We start from the raw sequence: 19,964 nt of genomic DNA on the forward strand, positions 1-19,964 counted from the left end.
ATAACAAAGATGACCCTAATGGATCCCAGAATTAAATATAAACAAATATAGTGCATAGCGTTCAAAATATGGAATAAAAAGTGCTTTCATTTAGAGACCTCCCCTATAGTAGCCGATCAGATCAGGTGTATCCTTTGTACACACCAAGGACTAACGCATTTCACCTAGGAAATTATGGACCCTTGAATTTAAATATTGGAAGAGTCTTATGAAATATAAATTTAGCTGAGTGCAATTCTATATCGCATTTCTCTGCACTATACACTATGGTTTACTTGTTACAGCACTTATTGATGGTTCCCACGGGCCATGAAATGGGCAGGATTTCTTTCTCACCTCTAATAGGTACCATTTATTCATGAGTGGAACCTATTTTGTTAGAAAGAGAACACTGTTTTCTTATAACCTACCCTGGAAGAGAGCACCTCTCACATCTTTACACCTCTAGGTGAGTTATCTATATGAAAGCACTTGTTATTCCATTACACACTGAGCTCGATTCATCTATTAACCTAAAGGCCGATTTTGTGCGTATAATCTGCATATTTGATCTGTGCATGCCCAGAACTGGACTATACGCAACTAAATCCAGGAACATTCAATTCATCTTCGTACACAAAGGACACTTACTACAGCTTACAGGGAGGAGACGGAGTGGGGAAGTGCCAAACTGGAGCGCACGCAGCTACATCTGATCCAAGCTTTGGGTATCTCGAAGGTACTTCATTTTCTGCCGTATCTCTTGCGCCAGCTACAGGGCTAGTCTAAGTACTGATTACTAGGGATGACATTTGCATATGCAGCTATAACGTGTGTACAATCGGGAGCAACTGTAAATGTATTTTATGTTCAGTAGACATTAAGAACATCCTAATAATTGTATTTCATGGGGGGGAAAAATTATATATATATTTTTTAACTGTTTTATCACAGATGTCCATATGATTAACTGGAGACTTTTTTTCTGTGCGTTCTCACGCAGCAGTTCCACATAGGTAATGGACGAATCCTGCAGTGTCTTATGTAGTAGAGCTGAGCAGAACTACACCGATATCACCAGCGCGCGTATCTTCATATCCGCACCTTGTTGTACTCGGCCGTGGATATCCCCGAATTCTGTGCGTTTTAAAGCACAGGTTGCGCTCAGTACGCCTGCTTTGGTGAGTCAGGGCCGCTATGTTAATCTTTCATTCTGGGATCCATCTGCACTGGATCCTCTGAAGCATCATTCTCCTAGAAGCTACATTTGGGAGCTTCCACGATATCAAAGGACTATTTTTTATATTTATTTACTTATGGAATATTGATACAAAGTTCATTCATACTTTGGCGTTGGTCTCACTCTGTCTCTGCGTTCATGAAGGATCCAACAACATACGATAATTCCCATCATCTCTGACAAATTGTAGAGATAACGTCCAGGGTCATCTGGCCCTGGATCCGGCTCCGTCATGTTTATGAATGATGGACCTGGTGATTGTAGCAGCTGAATGATTACAGAAATGGACAAGAAAATATATCAGGCAGAGTGGTCAGAGCCTCATCAGAAGCACGAGACACACACTATCCCCCTGGATAAAGAGGAAACAGGTCAATCTCCTGATTTAAATCAAATGTTGGATTCATTGAACTTGCTGAATAAGGAGACTGAAGTCAGAAATCCCCAAAACATCACCTGAAACTGGCAACAGAAAGCTCAGAAACATCAACAAAGAAGCAGAGAGTTTGGCGATGCCAGAAGCAGGACTTATAAATACTACATTTTATAATCATAATCGGTTTAAGGTCATTAATCCGAAATACTTATGTTGCTCTAAGAGAGAAACAGAACAGAAAGTTTCATTACTCCAAAATGTTAAAGATTCTTCAATGTTTATTACATTTTACATAATGTAAACTGAAAATCCACAGAGGACAAAACACTGAAGAGCGGTCATAGTAGAAGTTTGCCGTATGTAATACAATATCGATCTAGACGGCATCTATAACTTATCTCCTTAGATTTCACATATACAATTATAAACAGTTTATTAAAACAGGGACAAACCGGTCTTTACATCCTAACATCCATCAATTTTATTTGCATCAGACATGATGAACCTGGAATTAGCCACTATTCGGCCAGTAACAAAGGTGACTTTTACCCTGTGATACTTTATTCAAGACAACAATGGTGAATGACATTATATATCACAGCGATCCCTTATTACATTCTGACGATTCCGTTCTTGAGTCTGCTCAATGCTTTTCTAACACAAGGAGATATATCTTCTGTGGTGTATACAGAGTCTATGACAGGCGCAGGTGTAAGAGTTTGTTTCCTCAGAATGACCATAGACAGCGGCACCATTGACGACTGTGGCTTGCTGGATATCACCCTGTAGCGATGAGGTACAGGGCGATAGTTGGTCACCCCTTTTAACTCTCCAATGAAGTCGTCTCATCTCCACAGTCTGTGATCTAAGTACTGTACTCCGCATTCTGTAATCTCTGCATCACTGATCAACTTCTGTGTCTCCCAGGCTGACACCTGATGACTCCATATCAGACTCTATGTCACTGTCTCTATCTGACACCAGTCTCTTCACACCTCTCTGCTGGGACAGGCAGACGGCAAACTTCATGTTGTATCGATTCCAATCACATCTGGATGACAGAAAGGAGGGTGGTGAGAGCAGTCTAGACACTACATGAGATTGGGATGGGATCACCGGGGAGAACTGGGATAGGGTCACCGGGGTCAGCAGTGAGGACGGGAGGACTGGGATAGGGTCACTGGGGTCAGCAGTGAAGACATTATATCAAGTATAACAGTGAGAACAAATGCACTGATAGGGAGTATTCTGGTATAATATTGAGGACAGAAGGACTGGTAGAGTGTACTGGGGTATAATACTGAGGACAGAAGGACTGGTAGAGTGTACTGGGGTATAATACTGAGGACAGAAGGACTGGTAGAGTGTACTGGGGTATAATACTGAGGACAGAAGGACTGGTAGAGTGTACTGGGGTATAATACTGAGGACAGAAGGACTGGTAGAGTGTACTGGGGTATAATACTGAGGACAGAAGGACTGGTAGAGTGTACTGGGGTATAATACTGAGGACAGAAGGACTGGTAGAGTGTACTGGGGTATAATACTGTGGACAGAAGGACTGGTAGAGTGTACTGGGGTATAATACTGAGGACAGAAGGACTGGTAGAGTGTACTGGGGTATAATACTGAGGACAGAAGGACTGGTAGAGTGTACTGGGGTATAATATTGAGGACAGAAGGACTGGTAGAGTGTACTGGGGTATAATATTGAGGACAGAAGGACTGGTAGAGTGTACTGGGGTATAATACTGAGGACAGAAGGACTGGTAGAGTGTACTGGGGTATAATACTGAGGACAGAAGGACTGGTAGAGTGTACTGGGGTATAATACTGAGGACAGAAGGACTGGTAGAGTGTACTGGGGTATAATACTGAGGACAGAAGGACTGGTAGAGTGTACTGGGGTATAATACTGAGGACAGAAGGACTGGTAGAGTGTACTGGGGTATAATACTGAGGACAGAAGGACTGGTAGAGTGTACTGGGGTATAATATTGAGGACAGAAGGACTGGTAGAGTGTACTGGGGTGTAATACTGAGGACAGAAGGACTGGTAGAGTGTACTGGGGTATAATACTGAGGACAGAAGGACTGGTAGAGTGTACTGGGGTGTAATACTGAGGACAGAAGGACTGGTAGAGTGTACTGGGGTATAATACTGAGGACAGAAGGACTGGTAGAGTGTACTGGGGTATAATACTGAGGACAGAAGGACTGGTAGCGTGTACTGGGGTATAATACTGAGGACAGAAGGACTGGTAGAGTGTACTGGGGTATAATACTGAGGACAGAAGGACTGGTAGAGTGTACTGGGGTATAATACTGAGGACAGAAGGACTGGTAGAGTGTACTGGGGTATAATACTGAGGACAGAAGGACTGGTAGAGTGTACTGGGGTGTAATACTGAGGACAGAAGGACTGGTAGAGTGTACTGGGGTATAATACTGAGGACAGAAGGACTGGTAGAGTGTACTGGGGTATAATACTGAGGACAGAAGGACTGGTAGAGTGTACTGGGGTATAATACTGAGGACAGAAGGACTGGTAGAGTGTACTGGGGTATAATACTGAGGACAGAAGGACTGGTAGAGTGTACTGGGGTGTAATACTGAGGACAGAAGGACTGGTAGAGTGTACTGGGGTATAATACTGAGAACAGAAGGACTGGTAGAGTGTACTGGGGTATAATACTGAGGACAGAAGGACTGGTAGAGTGTACTGGGGTATAATACTGAGGACAGAAGGACTGGTAGAGTGTACTGGGGTATAATACTGAGGACAGAAGGACTGGTAGAGTGTACTGGGGTGTAATACTGAGGACAGAAGGACTGGTAGCGTGTACTGGGGTATAATACTGAGGACAGAAGGACTGGTAGAGTGTACTGGGGTATAATACTGAGGACAGAAGGACTGGTAGAGTGTACTGGGGTATAATACTGAGGACAGAAGGACTGGTAGAGTGTACTGGGGTATAATATTGAGGACAGAAGGACTGGTAGAGTGTACTGGGGTGTAATACTGAGGACAGAAGGACTGGTAGAGTGTACTGGGGTATAATACTGAGGACAGAAGGACTGGTAGAGTGTACTGGGGTGTAATACTGAGGACAGAAGGATTGGCACCTTAGTAAGCAGTGGAATATAGGAACACTTACAGCTTTGAAATGTCTGTGAAGTGACCCTGAAGACTCTTCTGTAGGGAGTGAATGGCCGGCAGTAAGGAAACAGATCTGCAAAAAAGGAGAAATTTAATCAATTTAAGGAATTAAAATGTTTGTAGACCTATAAACCCTAACATCGGCCAGTGCAGGGGGCCTCCCTACTATATTCATAATTTGCTCATTACATAGTGCCATATTTCTGGGGAAATCTGTGCCACGATACACGTCACTAAGTTTAATGAATAAATATCTGCCCTGCTTGCAGCAATATACAGATGATGTTTTTCTCCAGCACCTATTTAGATGGGGAAATGAAACCAAATGAGCCTAATGGTACGTTCCGCCACATCCCGAAGTGAGGATACGTTGAAGTTTGCTGCAGTAACGCCACCACCCACTGTGCCACAATAGGCAGCTGCTCACACTCTCAGACTACACCATGATCTATACAGTACACATGCTACATGGCAGATCCATAACCACACTCACCGAGTCTTCATATTCTGGCCGTGATGCATCAGCAGCTCATGAGCCCAAATCAGATAGAACTCGAGATGCCGAGTGCGCTCGATCTGTGATGCCAAATGTACCAGGAGTCTCTCCACAAACAGCTCCGGGAGTGAGGCGCAGAGAACTTTAACTGCAGGAAAGCGAGAAACAGAGACGGCAACTGTACCATAGGGCAGGAAACGAGCCAACACCAAATATATACCGTGTATGGAAACCAATTCCCATCTCTGACACTACTCACTATCTGTGCTGGGCACACTCTCAAGAGTCTCCTGCAGGAGGCGCTCCTCGTTCAGTCTCATGGCCATAACAAGAGCACGGGTCCATTCACTCCCACGTAGTGCCCGATGTACACTGCCAGCCGTCACCTCCTCGTCCAGGTGGAAAGGATCAAACACGGAACTAGAGTCCAGAGAGTAGATGAGAAGACCCTCGGTGGAGGTGGCTGCCCAGCTACGCCCTGACAGAATGTAAGAGAGGACGCTATGTATACCTGATATGTTCTGTTATGCAGTAATTACAGACAATATAGACTAATCCCAGCTACTTGTCGCTGAAGAAGGTTCCATCAAGAGAAAGAAGAATTTGAATAGAATAACTTTCTTTTTATTATATACACATATTTAGCAATCAGTTGCCCATGAGTTCTTTTTTGCTTAAATGTTCACCGTCAGGACTGGTACTCATCATCCCCTCTGTAATTCCACAATCTATACTCACTGCTGGTACTACAAGCCCAGTGTCACATTGGGCACAACCCTTTGTTATGACTCACCGGTTGGAGAGAAGTTCAGGGATGTCACACGGATTTCAGGCTTGAAATGCCGGGAACTCATGTCACCTGGAAAACATACATCACTGATTAACAATCATCCAAACATCTAACGTCTGAATAAGTAATGACCAGTGTCTTGAGATTGGACCTTACCTCTGCGGACTCCTGGAAGACTCAAGCGGACTCCATCCTCGTCCCCAGTCGCGTCATCAATCAGAGCAACACTGCCAAACTCTGTCATCTTACGGCGGTCTAGAAACTCCTGGTGGGAAATAGCAGTAGAGGCACATGAATGAGTGAAACACAGGAGATGGAGGGTCCGCACAGAGCCTGAAGGGGCGAGGAATCGAGCACAGAGAGAGCCGGTGTAAGAAGTGAGTGCAAAGAGCCAGTGGGGGAGTGTAGGAATCGAGCACAGAGAGCGCCGGTGTAGGAAGTGAGTGCAAAGAGCCAGTGGGGGAGTGTAGGGAGCGAGCACAGAGTGAGCCGGTGTAGGAAGTGAGTGCAAAGAGCCAGTGGGGGAGTGTAGGGAGCGAGCACAGAGAGCGCCGGTGTAGGAAGTGAGTGCAAAGAGCCAGTGGGGGAGTGTAGGGAGCGAGCACAGAGAGCGCCGGTGTAGGAAGTGAGTGCAAAGAGCCAGTGGGGGAGTGTAGGGAGCGAGCACAGAGAGAGCCGGTGTAGGAAGTGAGTGCAAAGAGCCAGTGGGGGAGTGTAGGGAGCGAGCACAGAGAGAGCCGGTGTAAGAAGTGAGTGCAGGGAGCCAGTGGGGGAGTGTAGGGAGCGAGCACAGAGAGAGCCGGTGTAGGAAGTGAGTGCAAAGAACCAGTGGGGGAGTGTAGGAAGCGAGCACAGAGAGAGCCGGTGTAGGAAGTGAGTGCAAAGAGCCAGTGGGGGAGTGTAGGGAGAGAGCACAGAGAGAGCCGGTGTAGGAAGTGAGTGCAAAGAGCCAGTGGGGGAGTGTAGGGAGCGAGCACAGAGAGAGCCGGTGTAAGAAGTGAGTGCAAAGAGCCAGTGGGGGAGTGTAGGGAGCGAGCACAGAGAGCGCCGGTGTAGGAAGTGAGTGCAAAGAGCCAGTGGGGGAGTGTAGGGAGCGAGCACAGAGAGAGCCGGTGTAAGAAGTGAGTGCAGGGAGCCAGTGGGGGAGTGTAGGGAGCGAGCACAGAGAGGCGGTGTAAGAAGTGAGTGCAAAGAGCCAGTGGGGGAGTGTAGGGAGCGGGCACAGAGAGAGCCGGTGTAGGAAGTGAGTGCAAAGAGCCAGTGGGGGAGTGTAGGGAGCGAGCACAGAGAGGCGGTGTAAGAAGTGAGTGCAAAGAGCCAGTGGGGGAGTGTAGGGAGCGAGCACAGAGAGAGCCGGTGTAGGAAGTGAGTGCAAAGAGCCAGTGAGGGAGTGTAGGGAGCGAGCACAGAGAGAGCCGGTGTAGGAAGTGAGTGCAAAGAGCCAGTGGGGGAGTGTAGGGAGCGAGCACAGAGAGAGCCGGTGTAGGAAGTGAGTGCAAAGAGCCAGTGGGGGAGTGTAGGGAGCGAGCACAGAGAGAGCCGGTGTAGGAAGTGAGTGCAAAGAGCCAGTGGGGGAGTGTAGGGAGCGAGCACAGAGAGGCGGTGTAGGAAGTGAGTGCAAAGAGCCAGTGGGGGAGTGTAGGGAGCGAGCACAGAGAGAGCCGGTGTAGGAAGTGAGTGCAAAGAGCCAGTGGGGGAGTGTAGGGAGCGAGCACAGAGAGAGCCGGTGTAGGAAGTGAGTGCAAAGAGCCAGTGGGGGAGTGTAGGGAGCGAGCACAGAGAGGCGGTGTAGGAAGTGAGTGCAAAGAGCCAGTGGGGGAGTGTAGGGAGCGAGCACAGAGAGGCGGTGTAAGAAGTGAGTGCAAAGAGCCAGTGGGGGAGTGTAGGGAGCGAGCACAGAGAGAGCCGGTGTAGGAAGTGAGTGCAAAGCCAGTGGGGGAGTGTAGGGAGCGAGCACAGAGAGAGCCGGTGTAGTAGGTGAGTGCAAAGAGCCAGTGGGGGAGTGTAGGGAGCGAGCACAGAGAGGCGGTGTAGGAAGTGAGTGCAAAGAGCCAGTGGGGGAGTGTAGGGAGCGAGCACAGAGAGAGCCGGTGTAGGAAGTGAGTGCAAAGCCAGTGGGGGAGTGTAGGGAGCGAGCACAGAGAGAGCCGGTGTAGTAGGTGAGTGCAAAGAGCCAGTGGGGGAGTGTAGGGAGCGAGCACAGAAAGAACAGGTCGGAGGATTGTGTGAATACAGAGACACAGTAACTTTCTGGTAAACCAATAAGGGTATCACAGACGTCACCAGTTGCATTTGGTAGTAGGAATGAAATGGGTTATTTAAAGGGGCTGCCTTCCATGGGTTGAGCTTAGACCCATTATGGACGTAGGGGGTGTAGAGGGTGTGCACCCATAACTACAAGGTCATATTTACTATCCTCACCTCCATGGCATCCAGAGAATGATTACAGGAAATTTCAAACTTTTTGGCCAGCAGCTGCTCCCTGATGTGGTAAATACACACAAACCGCGAAGCCCCCCCAGCTAGGAGAGCTTGCCCATTTGCAGAGTAACATAGAGCCGTGAACGCCCTGTACAACAAAAAAAAACCAGTTCAGTGTTACAGGACAATGGTCAAATGACAACAGGAAGTGAGGATGGTGAAGAAGAATCACTTACTTCCCCTTAGAAGAGTGTTTAGCAGTTACTTTGTCCAGCTCCTTGCGGCCTAGCTCTAGGTCATGTCTTCCCTCAATGGACCCCGTCTGACTCCCCTTCTCTGGTTCCCACATGGTGATCTGACCATCTAGAGAAGCCACCGCAAGTTCCCCACCATCGGGACGGAAAGTGACGGCAAGTGCTGAGGGAGCAGCATACATGAAAGAACATTCAGTCAACCTTTTACTAGAGTAACAAAATCATTTATTTTTCCCTGGGTGGGCTGTAAAATGACTCAAGATACCCATTAGACCTCCACACCGGGGTAAGGATGACCCATTAGACCACCACACCGAGGTAAGGAGGGCCCATTAGACCTCCACACCGGGGAAGAGGGATGGCTGGCCCATTAAATCACCACACTGGGGGGAAGAGGGATGGATGGCCCATTAGACCATACAGAGGTAGGTAAATAGAAATCCACTTACCGTCTGCACTCAGGGTCAGCGTCTCGGTGGTTCTCCAGCTGTCCGTCATGTGCCACAGTCTGACTGTTCGATCCCAGGATGCAGTGGCCAGAACGGACTTCCAAGGGTTGAATGCCACACTGCTGATTGGCCCTTCGTGTCCGGCTAACACCTAATGAAAAGAGCGTTCATGAAGATTTCTGGGAGGAGGTTACAGATTGTGCGATTGGTCAATGATTCTTACATCCAAAAGTCTCCCGGTCTGCATGCTCCACACATACACCTCGTAGGAATCCTGTGCCCCAGCACAAACAATGTCCCCACTACTATCAACTGCCAGGCAGGAGAACTGAGCCGGCCGGGGGGAAGTAAAAGTCCGGAAGTTACGGTACCTGAAGAAACAAAAGCGACACCCAAGCGTAAGTATTCCCCGTCCACTGAATTGAAAGGTAATGCCAAATCTTTGCGTCCTGTCACTGTATAAATAGAACGGTACCTTAGCAAGCTGAAGGCTCTCACTGTGCCGTCGAGAGACGCGCTGAGTACCACCTGCCCGTTACTCGTAAAGATTACTGCAGTGATGCTGCTCATGTGATCGGTGAATGTAACAAAGCAAAACCCACTATTGGTGTCCCAAACTTTCACCTGTAGAGAAGACAGACCATAAGTATAGGAAGAGGTTCACAAGTCAGCAGATCACAGCTGGTAATACAACGCGTCTGCTGAGTCATGTGACAGTAGAACGCAGTCCAATGGAAGCTCAGTATTCTGGTCTCTGCCCGGTCTAGACTAAGTGAATGTGAGTGAACGTTCCTGCTCTGCCAAATGTGGGTATCCTAAAAGACAAGTCATAAGCTGACAAGAGCAAGTACGGAACAATGCCCTACAGCAAATGTCATTCACTCGCATTTAACGCTATCTAGTTCTTCAGATTTATTTTTGTCTTCACTACATTATGAGATGAGGAACGAAAGGGAAAGGGAAAGGGGGGAGAGAGAGAGAAAGAGAGAGAGAAAGAGAGAAAGAGAGAAAGAGAGAAAGAGAGAAAGAGAGAAAGAGAGAAAGAGAGAGAGAGAGAGAGAGAGAGAGAGAGAGAGAGAGAGAGAGAGAGAGAGAGAGAGAGAGAGAGAGAGAGAGAGAGAGAGAGAGTTTATCCAGCGAGCTATACTGCCATACGGGGATCCAGGTCACACAAGAATACAGCAGTTACATGTACAGGACCAAGTATACTGCAGTCTGGAAGCTGCAAGTGACAAACATACTGCCGAGCAGGCTGGAGTGTGGACCGGCGGATGTCTGCAGGGAATGAGAATATCTAGCTGGATCCCACAAGACTGTATAATCAGAGGCTGATGGAGAGAGAGACACTACAGGACAGGTACACAGTGGGAATATACAGAGCACTTTTCTTACCTTTCCGTCATCTCCCCCAGTAACAATGTGCTGCCCATCGGGGGAGTAACACAACGACACCATGTTATTGAAATGACCTTGTTGCTTTAGTACATAGGACTCACTCTGCCATTCCCACACCAGTAACTGGCCCAGACCTGTAAGACACAAGAGCCGTTAACCAGAGAGCGCTCACCACGGAACAGAGAGGAAATCTGTACACAGCACTGCAGCCATTACCCACCAGAGGGCACTAATACAGAACAGAGAAGAAAGCTATATATAGCACCGCAGCCATTACTCACCAGGGGGTGATCAATACGGAACAGAGCATACATATATATATATACATAGCACTGCAGCCATTACCCACCAGGGGGCGCTCACCACGGAACAGAGCATACATATATATATATATATATACATAGCACTGCAGCCATTACCCACCAGGGGGCGCTCACCACAGAACAGAGCATACATATATATATATATATATATACACATAGCACTGCAGCCATTACCCACCAGGGGGCGCTCACCACAGAACAGAGCATACATATATATACATAGCACTGCAGCCATTACCCACCAGGGGGCGCTCACCACAGAACAGAGCATACATATATATATATATATATATACACATAGCACTGCAGCCATTACCCACCAGGGGGCGCTCACCACAGAACAGAGCATACATATATATACATAGCACTGCAGCCATTACCCACCAGGGGGCGCTCACCACAGAACAGAGCATACATTTACACAGCACTGCAGCCATTACCCACCAGGGGGCGCTCACCATGGAACAGAAAGGAAATCTATACTCACCACTGCAGCCAAATGCCATCCAGTCCCCTGTGCTGTTTATAGTGATGGAGGAGATGCTCTGATCTGAAATACTACAGAACACAACGTCACCACACAAGGTTGGGTAGAAGAATCAACAGAGTCCTGCAGGGGGTGGAGTGAGACTCTTACCTGAGTGAGTGGATGAGACTGAGGTCCGGGAGCTCATGGATGTGGAACGTTCCTGAAGAGAATCCGGTGACCAGAAGATTGAGCTTCTTGTGAAAAGCGGCCGAGGTGAGAGAGTTGAAATCCCCCTCTTTATTAAAGAAATGTCTGGAGCGAGGAGAAATGACAGCAATACATAAATGTAAATAGCTCACACATCCTGCAGCACAATAATATCAGGAGGGGCATAACACATATAATACACTAATCCTGACACAGTGCACTACATGTGGCTCCTATACGTCAGACAGGCCCCATATTAGTGGTCAGCAGCTGCTGGACAGTAATCCCTGCCGCCTCCCATCGCGGGTCAGCAGCCGCTGGACAGTAATCCCTGCCGCCTCCCATCGCGGGTCAGCAGCCGCTGGACACTACTCCCTGCCGCCTCCCATCGCGGGTCAGCAGCCGCTGGACAGTAATCCCTGCCGCCTCCCATCGCGGGTCAGCAGCCGCTGGACAGTAATCCCTGCCGCCACCCATCGCGGGTCAGCAATTGCCACCCATCGCGGGTCAGCAATTGCCACCCATCGCGGGTCAGCAGCCGCTGGACAGTAATCCCTGCCGCCTCCCATCGCGGGTCAGCAGCCGCTGGACAGTAATCCCTGCCGCCTCCCATCGCGGGTCAGCAGCCGCTGGACAGTAATCCCTGCCGCCTCCCATCGCGGGTCAGCAGCCGCTGGACAGTAATCCCTGCCGCCACCCATCGCGGGTCAGCAATTGCCACCCATCGCGGGTCAGCAATTGCCACCCATCGCGGGTCAGCAGCCGCTGGACAGTAATCCCTGCCGCCTCCCATCGCGGGTCAGCAGCCGCTGGACAGTAATCCCTGCCGCCACCCATCGCGGGTCAGCAATTGCCACCCATCGCGGGTCAGCAATTGCCACCCATCGCGGGTCAGCAGCCGCTGGACAGTAATCCCTGCCGCCTCCCATCGCGGGTCAGCAGCCGCTGGACAGTAATCCCTGCCGCCTCCCATCGCGGGTCAGCAGCCGCTGGACAGTAATCCCTGCCGCCTCCCATCGCGGGTCAGCAGCCGCTGGACAGTAATCCCTGCCGCCTCCCATCGCGGGTCAGCAGCCGCTGGACAGTAATCCCTGCCGCCTCCCATCGCGGGTCAGCAGCCGCTGGACAGTAATCCCTGCCGCCTCCCATCGCGGGTCAGCAGCCGCTGGACAGTAATCCCTGCCGCCTCCCATCGCGGGTCAGCAGCCGCTGGACAGTAATCCCTGCCGCCTCCCATCGCGGGTCAGCAGCCGCTGGACAGTAATCCCTGCCGCCTCCCATCGCGGGTCAGCAGCCGCTGGACAGTAATCCCTGCCGCCTCCCATCGCGGGTCAGCAGCCGCTGGACAGTAATCCCTGCCGCCTCCCATCGCGGGTCAGCAGCCGCTGGACAGTAATCCCTGCCGCCTCCCATCGCGGGTCAGCAGCCGCTGGACAGTAATCCCTGCCGCCTCCCATCGCGGGTCAGCAGCCGCTGGACAGTAATCCCTGCCGCCTCCCATCGCGGGTCAGCAGCCGCTGGACAGTAATCCCTGCCGCCTCCCATCGCGGGTCAGCAGCCGCTGGACAGTAATCCCTGCCGCCTCCCATCGCGGGTCAGCAGCCGCTGGACAGTAATCCCTGCCGCCTCCCATCGCGGGTCAGCAGCCGCTGGACAGTAATCCCTGCCGCCTCCCATCGCGGGTCAGCAGCCGCTGGACAGTAATCCCTGCCGCCTCCCATCGCGGGTCAGCAGCCGCTGGACAGTAATCCCTGCCGCCTCCCATCGCGGGTCAGCAGCCGCTGGACAGTAATCCCTGCCGCCTCCCATCGCGGGTCAGCAGCCGCTGGACAGTAATCCCTGCCGCCACCCATCGCGGGTCAGCAATTGCCACCCATCGCGGGTCAGCAATTGCCACCCATCGCGGGTCAGCAGCCGCTGGACAGTAATCCCTGCCGCCTTCCATCGCGGGTCAGCAGCCGCTGGACAGTAATCCCTGCTGCCTCCCTTTGCGGTCAGCCGCCGCTGGAAACTAATCCCTGACAGCTCATATCAGTAGTGACCAGGCGCTGGACCGTATTCTCCGCAGCCCAATATGAGGGTTAAGCAGATAGGAAAGCAGTTGGTAATCAGTTTACCAACTTTGAAGATTATAATGTAAATAACAGGATCTATAAGGGGTAGTGTGGTCAGTTTATGTTATTATAACAGGTTCACATACCACAGGCTGTAAATAAAACCTGTATATAATTTAAGGGCTCATTTACGCAGGCAGATTTTTCTGTTCTTCTGCATTTCTAAGCTCACATACACTAAAATTAGGGTTATGGTTTAATAATATATTAATCTGTGTTTAAGACGTCAGAACTTTTGCTGCGTTTACACTTTTCTTTTAAGTGAAGCATTTTAATAACACTTTCACAATGTGTAATTCACCTCTATTGGTAAAATCAAAGGTAATAAAACTCCATGTGGAAGTACAGAGAGCTGTGACCACGCCAGGCACCAACACGGACAGGAAACCACCATGTTACAGCCACATGGAAACATGACATACAGCGATCCTCCATAAAGGTCACTGTAGATGGAGTTTACAATCATTCTGTGTAAGATGTGTTAATGAGTGCAAGAAAAGCACATTATCGTGGTTCATTTGTTACCAGTTCTGAGTTTAAGAGCAACACACAAACATACATTAATCTCACACATTGAACCTGCAGGGAAAAGAGCAACGTGTCTTCATTCTGCTTCAATCTACATGAAGGATTTAACATTGTATCATGCAAAGCTAATGTTGTTAAAATGTGAAAAAGTACACCTAGGATGACATACGTGGTATTGTGTAATACGCAAGTTAGAATACATTGTATTAGAGTGCAGCTGTACAGTCACTGTAGGATATAGAATCCGTTCTACAAGTGGGGCGCTCAGGGTGTATACAGTACTGAGTGACTGGGGATCACTGTGTCGCTCCACTAAGGCGCAGGACGAACTGAACGGACAGCACAGGTACGTAACACGCCCCAAACTGTGATCCACCCTGCGCCATCCTACGCTTCACGCGGTCAGTGCGCAATGACTACACGGCTTGTGGAGAGGATGATATATTCTGGATATAGAGACAGATGCACACTTTAAGCACTTAAGCATGTAAGTTATACTCTTCAGTATAATTTCATATATTTGGAAATATACATGATGGAGTTACCTGCAAATCCTCTTGTACTGCACTCTCCCAGCCCTCTCCTCCGGCCCAGGTGTCGCTGTACCTCGCACCTCCTCTGCTTGGTCTTCCTCTCCTTCCATGCTCTGCACCTCTGTGGATTTCTTCTTTGGTTCTCTGGGCAGCAGCTGGGATAGTTCAGTATCGCACTGCCACATGCAGAGCGTTGCATCCGTGCTAAGTGTGTACAGCTGAGCGGCAGAGAGAGGAAATATGTATATAATAATCTGTCTATAACTCATGTTATATTCATCCTGGCTGTGCAATAATACACACGGAACAGAGGCGGATAGATACACACACATAGAACATGGAATGTAGCTGTTAACGCACGTTGTCACAGAACAGAAGCACACACATACATACATATACACACACATACATACATATATATACATACATACACACATACATACATATACATATACACATATACATACACACACATACACATACATACATACATACATATACACACACATATACATACACACATATACATACACACATATACATACACACACATACATACACACACATATATACACACATACAATACAATAGTAAATAGGTTGCACAGTTTAGGAACGATATAATGTGCACAATATGTGCTTCAGGGATACACAGAAATGAATAAATTCTGCAATGACGGCTCCTAAATCTCCCCCAATCACGCAGTGTTTCAAGGGGTCCGACTTGCCACCCAATTCCATTCTTTTCACTGCGCTTCTGAACATACAGTTAGATGTACCCTATCTGAGGATAAATGTCAATATCAGACACACTCTCGGTGGCCTTTGCAGGATTACTCACATCCAGACTGTCCTGCTGGAAGAAACAGGACACGATGGCATCTTTATGGCCCCCGATGGAGTAATAGGTAAGATTCTGCCAGCGCTCAGCACCAAATACCCAGGTAGTCATATCTTTACTGCCCACTGCAAAGCACCTGAGTGGGAACAAATAAATACCAGAATGGAAAGAAACACGATGCAATTCCACCAGCTCCGCTCTGCCACAATGTACATGTTCTACCCCCTCATTCCACTTACTTGGAGTCATCCGTCCAGTCGATACACGTCGTCTCATCATAAGGCCCGAAAAAGGTTTTATCCAACACAAAGGCATTAAACTCCCGTCTCTTCCCTGGAGCGTGGTAGAGTAATGCTACAGAGCCCTTGCAGACCACAAACCTCCTACAGGGACACAGGATACGTGACACAAAGGGTCAGTATACATAGGATAAAGGGGAAGCTGTGATGAAGGAAGAGCAGACCTCACCTGCCATCCGGGGAGAACCGCACACTCTGTACCGGTTGGTGGAAACTGAAGTGATTCAGAACAGACTTTGTGATGAAGCTGATGAGGAGAGCAGATCCCTCTGTAATGAGACCAGACAAGAGATGTATAGATGAGAAGCGTCACAGAGCAGCCAAGACAGAGGAAGCCACTTACCTTCGTCCACGAGAATCCCCAGCGAACCATCTGGTGACAGAGCCACAGACGTGATGTTACAGCGAGACGCCAGAGGAAGAGTTTCTGCATTATTACTGAGGAGCAAAATGCGTGGTGATAAGTGACATATAGTTCCACAACCCAGCCAAATATCCCAACTCCTCGGCTGTTCCTATTATCTAATATGTAAAGTGTCAACTAACGTACAGGTTCCCATCTATAGTATCTGTCAGTGGGATGTGTTGTAGCTGGAGTGACACATACTTTCCAACTATAACGTGGATATTGGTCAGAGATTTATACCAGATTCACACCTAGGAAACAATGCTGATTATCCGTGTAACCCCTCCTGTTCTGGGCAATAACCCATCTACTTGTGGTACCAGCTGGCAGGTGTTTTATTCTCTGCTGTGAGAGCTCCTTTCCTAAATCTCAGGATACCAGGAAACAGACACGTTAATTAGATGCATAATTAAAAATGTTTCCGAGCTCCAACCCTGTGAAATCAGAGCCGGCTACCTGAAGACTAACCCCAAGTCATGTAACTGGCTACTGAATACAACTGTGGGATAAGATGTGTCGCTTTCTCAGAATTCCTGTTCCATGTAAATCTCTGTGTAACAGTTATAGCAAATGGCGTAACCCCAATCCCTGGACCAGCCGAACACCCATCTCTCTGCTACGTCTATTTCTGCCTGGCCAGCTGAGCACCCATGTTCTGCTATGTCTATTTCAACAAGCCCCTATCCGGCCCAGCCGAACACCCATCTCTCTGCTACGTTTATTACCGCCAGTAACCCCAATCCCTGGACCAGCCGAACACCCATCTCTCTGCTACGTTTATTACCGCCAGTAACCCCAATCCCTGGACCAGCCGAACACCCATCTCTCTGCTACGCCCATTTCTGCTAGTAACCCACAAATCACACCCTCCTCCCACTCACTTCTTCAGGTGGAATATACTCAGCCGGTTCCCCACAGGACTGATGACCGAATTCCCGTCTGGGGTGAAGCTCAAATTTCCGCGGCAGTAGAAAGTGCCCAGGAGATTACTGAACTGGAGAGAGAAAGAAAATCATAACAACAGAAAGACAGAGGTGGGGTAAATTCACACTTGGGGACCAAACGCCCATCTGCAGGGTTTCCCTTTGAAAGCCTTTACATTGTGGATTCAGAAAGGACTGGAGTGGTCACAGCGCACCCACAGGCAGCTTTTACTTACCAATTCTCCAGGTAACAGGTGTAACCCTTCTGAGAACTTAGGTGGAATGTTAGGTGTAATTCTCAGTATCTGTTCTCATTCTGCACCGGCTGGGTGTAATATCTGTTCTCAATCCCCACTGGGACTCTCAGTTACTGCTATCTATAGATCTGGATGGATAACTGCACAGTACCACCTCCCATGAATGTAACTCTCAGTATTAGCATAATTCAGTAAATACAGTGTCCTATGTAACTTCATATATGTTATTATCTACATACAACACTAACACAGAGGGATACTGCATATATAATACTAGGGGTATATAATACCAGGGGTATATACTGCATACATAGTACCAGGGGTACATACTGCATACATAGTACCAGGGGTACATACTGCATACATAGTACCAGGGGTATATACTGCATACATAGTACCAGGGGTACATACAGCATACATAGTACCAGGGGTACATACTGCATACATAGTACCAGGGGTACATACTGCATACATAGTACCAGGGGTACATACTGCATACATAGTACCAGGGGTACATACTGCATACATAGTACCAGGGGTACATACAGGATATATAACACCAGGGGTACATACAGGATATATAATACCAGGGGTACATACAGGATATATAATACCAGGGGTATATACTGCATACATAGTACCAGGTGTATATACAGCATAGATAATACCAGGGGTATATACAGGATATATAATACCAGGGGTATATACTGCATTCATAATACCAGGGGGTATATACTGCATTCATAATACCAGGGGGTATATACTGCATTCATAATACCAGGGGGTATATACTGCATACATAGTACCAGGGGGTATATACTGCATACATAGTACCAGGGGGTATATACTGCATTCATAGTACCAGGGGGTATATACTGCATTCATAATACCAGGGGGTATATACTGCATACATAGTACCAGGGGGTATATACTGCATACATAGTACCAGGGGGTATATACTGCATTCATAATACCAGGGGGTATATACTGCATACATAGTACCAGGGGGTATATACTGCATACATAGTACCAGGGGGTATATACTGCATTCATAATACCAGGGGGTATATACTGCATACATAGTACCAGGGGGTATATACTGCATACATAGTACCAGGGGGTATATACAGGATATATAATACCAGGGGTATATACAGGATATATAATACCAGGGGTATATACAGGATATATAATACCAGGGGTATATACAGGATATATAATACCAGGGGGTATATACGGGATATAATCACCTTATAGGAATATTTCATCTCAGCGGCTGCTCACACATGTACCCAGCATGTAACCAGCGCTTCCGCCTTAAACGTCACTTCCGCCAAAACGCAGCGCCGCCATCTTCCCTGTCACCATTCGAGACTCCGGAAACATGGCGGACGGGAGACACATCCTATAGGAAACAATCATAAAATAATATCCCCATATCTATAATACCCCTCCCCCCCACTGCTTCTAATTATAGTATAATATCCCCATATCTATAATACCCCTCCCCCACTGCTTCTAATTATAGTATAATATCCCACATATCTATAATACCCCTCCCCCACTGCTTCCAATTATAGTATAATATCCCCATATCTATAATCCCCTTCCCACACTGCTTCTAATTATAGTATAATATTTCCTCCCTCACCATATATAATAATATTAAACCAGGCTGTGCGGTTTTTGGACTTGTGTTTGGTCGAGAGTCAGACAAACAAACTCATGTACTGGATGTAAGGAGGAGGAATGTGAAATCCAGGAATCCAAGGAGTCAGGTGAGGACCAGGAGCAACCCCATATATTGGTGCTGAGTGATCTGGGAATGGTATTTCATACTTGCCAACTCTCCCTGAATGTCAGGGAGACTCCCTGAAATAGGGGTGATCTCCCTCACTCCCTGAAGAGTCTGGCATTCTCCCTGATGCTGAGCCAGTACAAGACGTGGTTGGCTTCGCCATCTGTGGCATGATGACACAGTACAGAATTTGTGTCCTATGTCCATGTATTGATGCCTATGGAGGTGGCCATTTTCATAGAGACCAAGATTTAATCAAAGACTGACAGGTGAGACAACATGACTTCAGTAATGGAGACAGAAATGTAAAAGACACTTCAAGTCTCTAGAGATTCATTAGCTGCTTTTCTTTAACGCATAGTTGCCTACTCTCCCGGAATATCCGGGAGACTCCCGCATTTCTGGGAGACCTCCTCGGAGAGCAGGGAAACCTCCCAGATCTCCCCCAGCAATAGATAAGTGGTAGGAGCGGGGCTTAATGACACAAATATCACATCATCATGATGCAATTCATCAAACCCCGCCCCCGCACACCCACCTCCCCTGGGATCTCCCTGAAGCCAACAAGGAAAAGTTGGCAAGTATGTGGTATTTGCATAACCATCTGTGGTGGACTTTATTAAGCAAAGTCATTAGAACTTCCCAGATGTGGTGCGGGAATGGTCGAAGGAGTTACTATACCACCTCCCGAGGAGCAGACACTACTG

At 48.2% G+C, this 19,964-nt stretch overlaps 1 protein-coding gene across 1 annotated transcript; it reads right to left on the bottom strand.

The window, feature by feature from the left end:
- Window positions 1-1,837: 1,837 nt before the first annotated feature.
- PWP2 (PWP2 small subunit processome component) lies at window positions 1,838-18,815 on the bottom strand. The gene is made up of 21 exons (XM_075197544.1): window positions 18,710-18,815; window positions 17,161-17,273; window positions 16,217-16,311; window positions 16,043-16,142; window positions 15,814-15,957; window positions 15,575-15,710; window positions 14,747-14,952; window positions 11,521-11,664; window positions 11,371-11,441; window positions 10,558-10,694; window positions 9,641-9,789; window positions 9,389-9,536; window positions 9,166-9,316; window positions 8,699-8,879; window positions 8,463-8,610; window positions 6,198-6,306; window positions 6,045-6,110; window positions 5,511-5,729; window positions 5,249-5,399; window positions 4,754-4,828; window positions 1,838-2,646 (listed from the first exon to the last, which is right to left on the bottom strand). Exons 1-21 carry the CDS (start codon window positions 18,725-18,727, stop codon window positions 2,496-2,498), a joined length of 2,712 nt encoding a protein of 903 aa, XP_075053645.1. The 5' UTR covers window positions 18,728-18,815; the 3' UTR covers window positions 1,838-2,495.
- Between the last annotated feature and the right edge of the window lie 1,149 nt (window positions 18,816-19,964).

This window comes from Mixophyes fleayi, chromosome 2 (assembly GCF_038048845.1).
Source record: "Mixophyes fleayi isolate aMixFle1 chromosome 2, aMixFle1.hap1, whole genome shotgun sequence".
Classification (NCBI taxonomy): Eukaryota; Metazoa; Chordata; class Amphibia; order Anura; family Limnodynastidae; genus Mixophyes; species Mixophyes fleayi.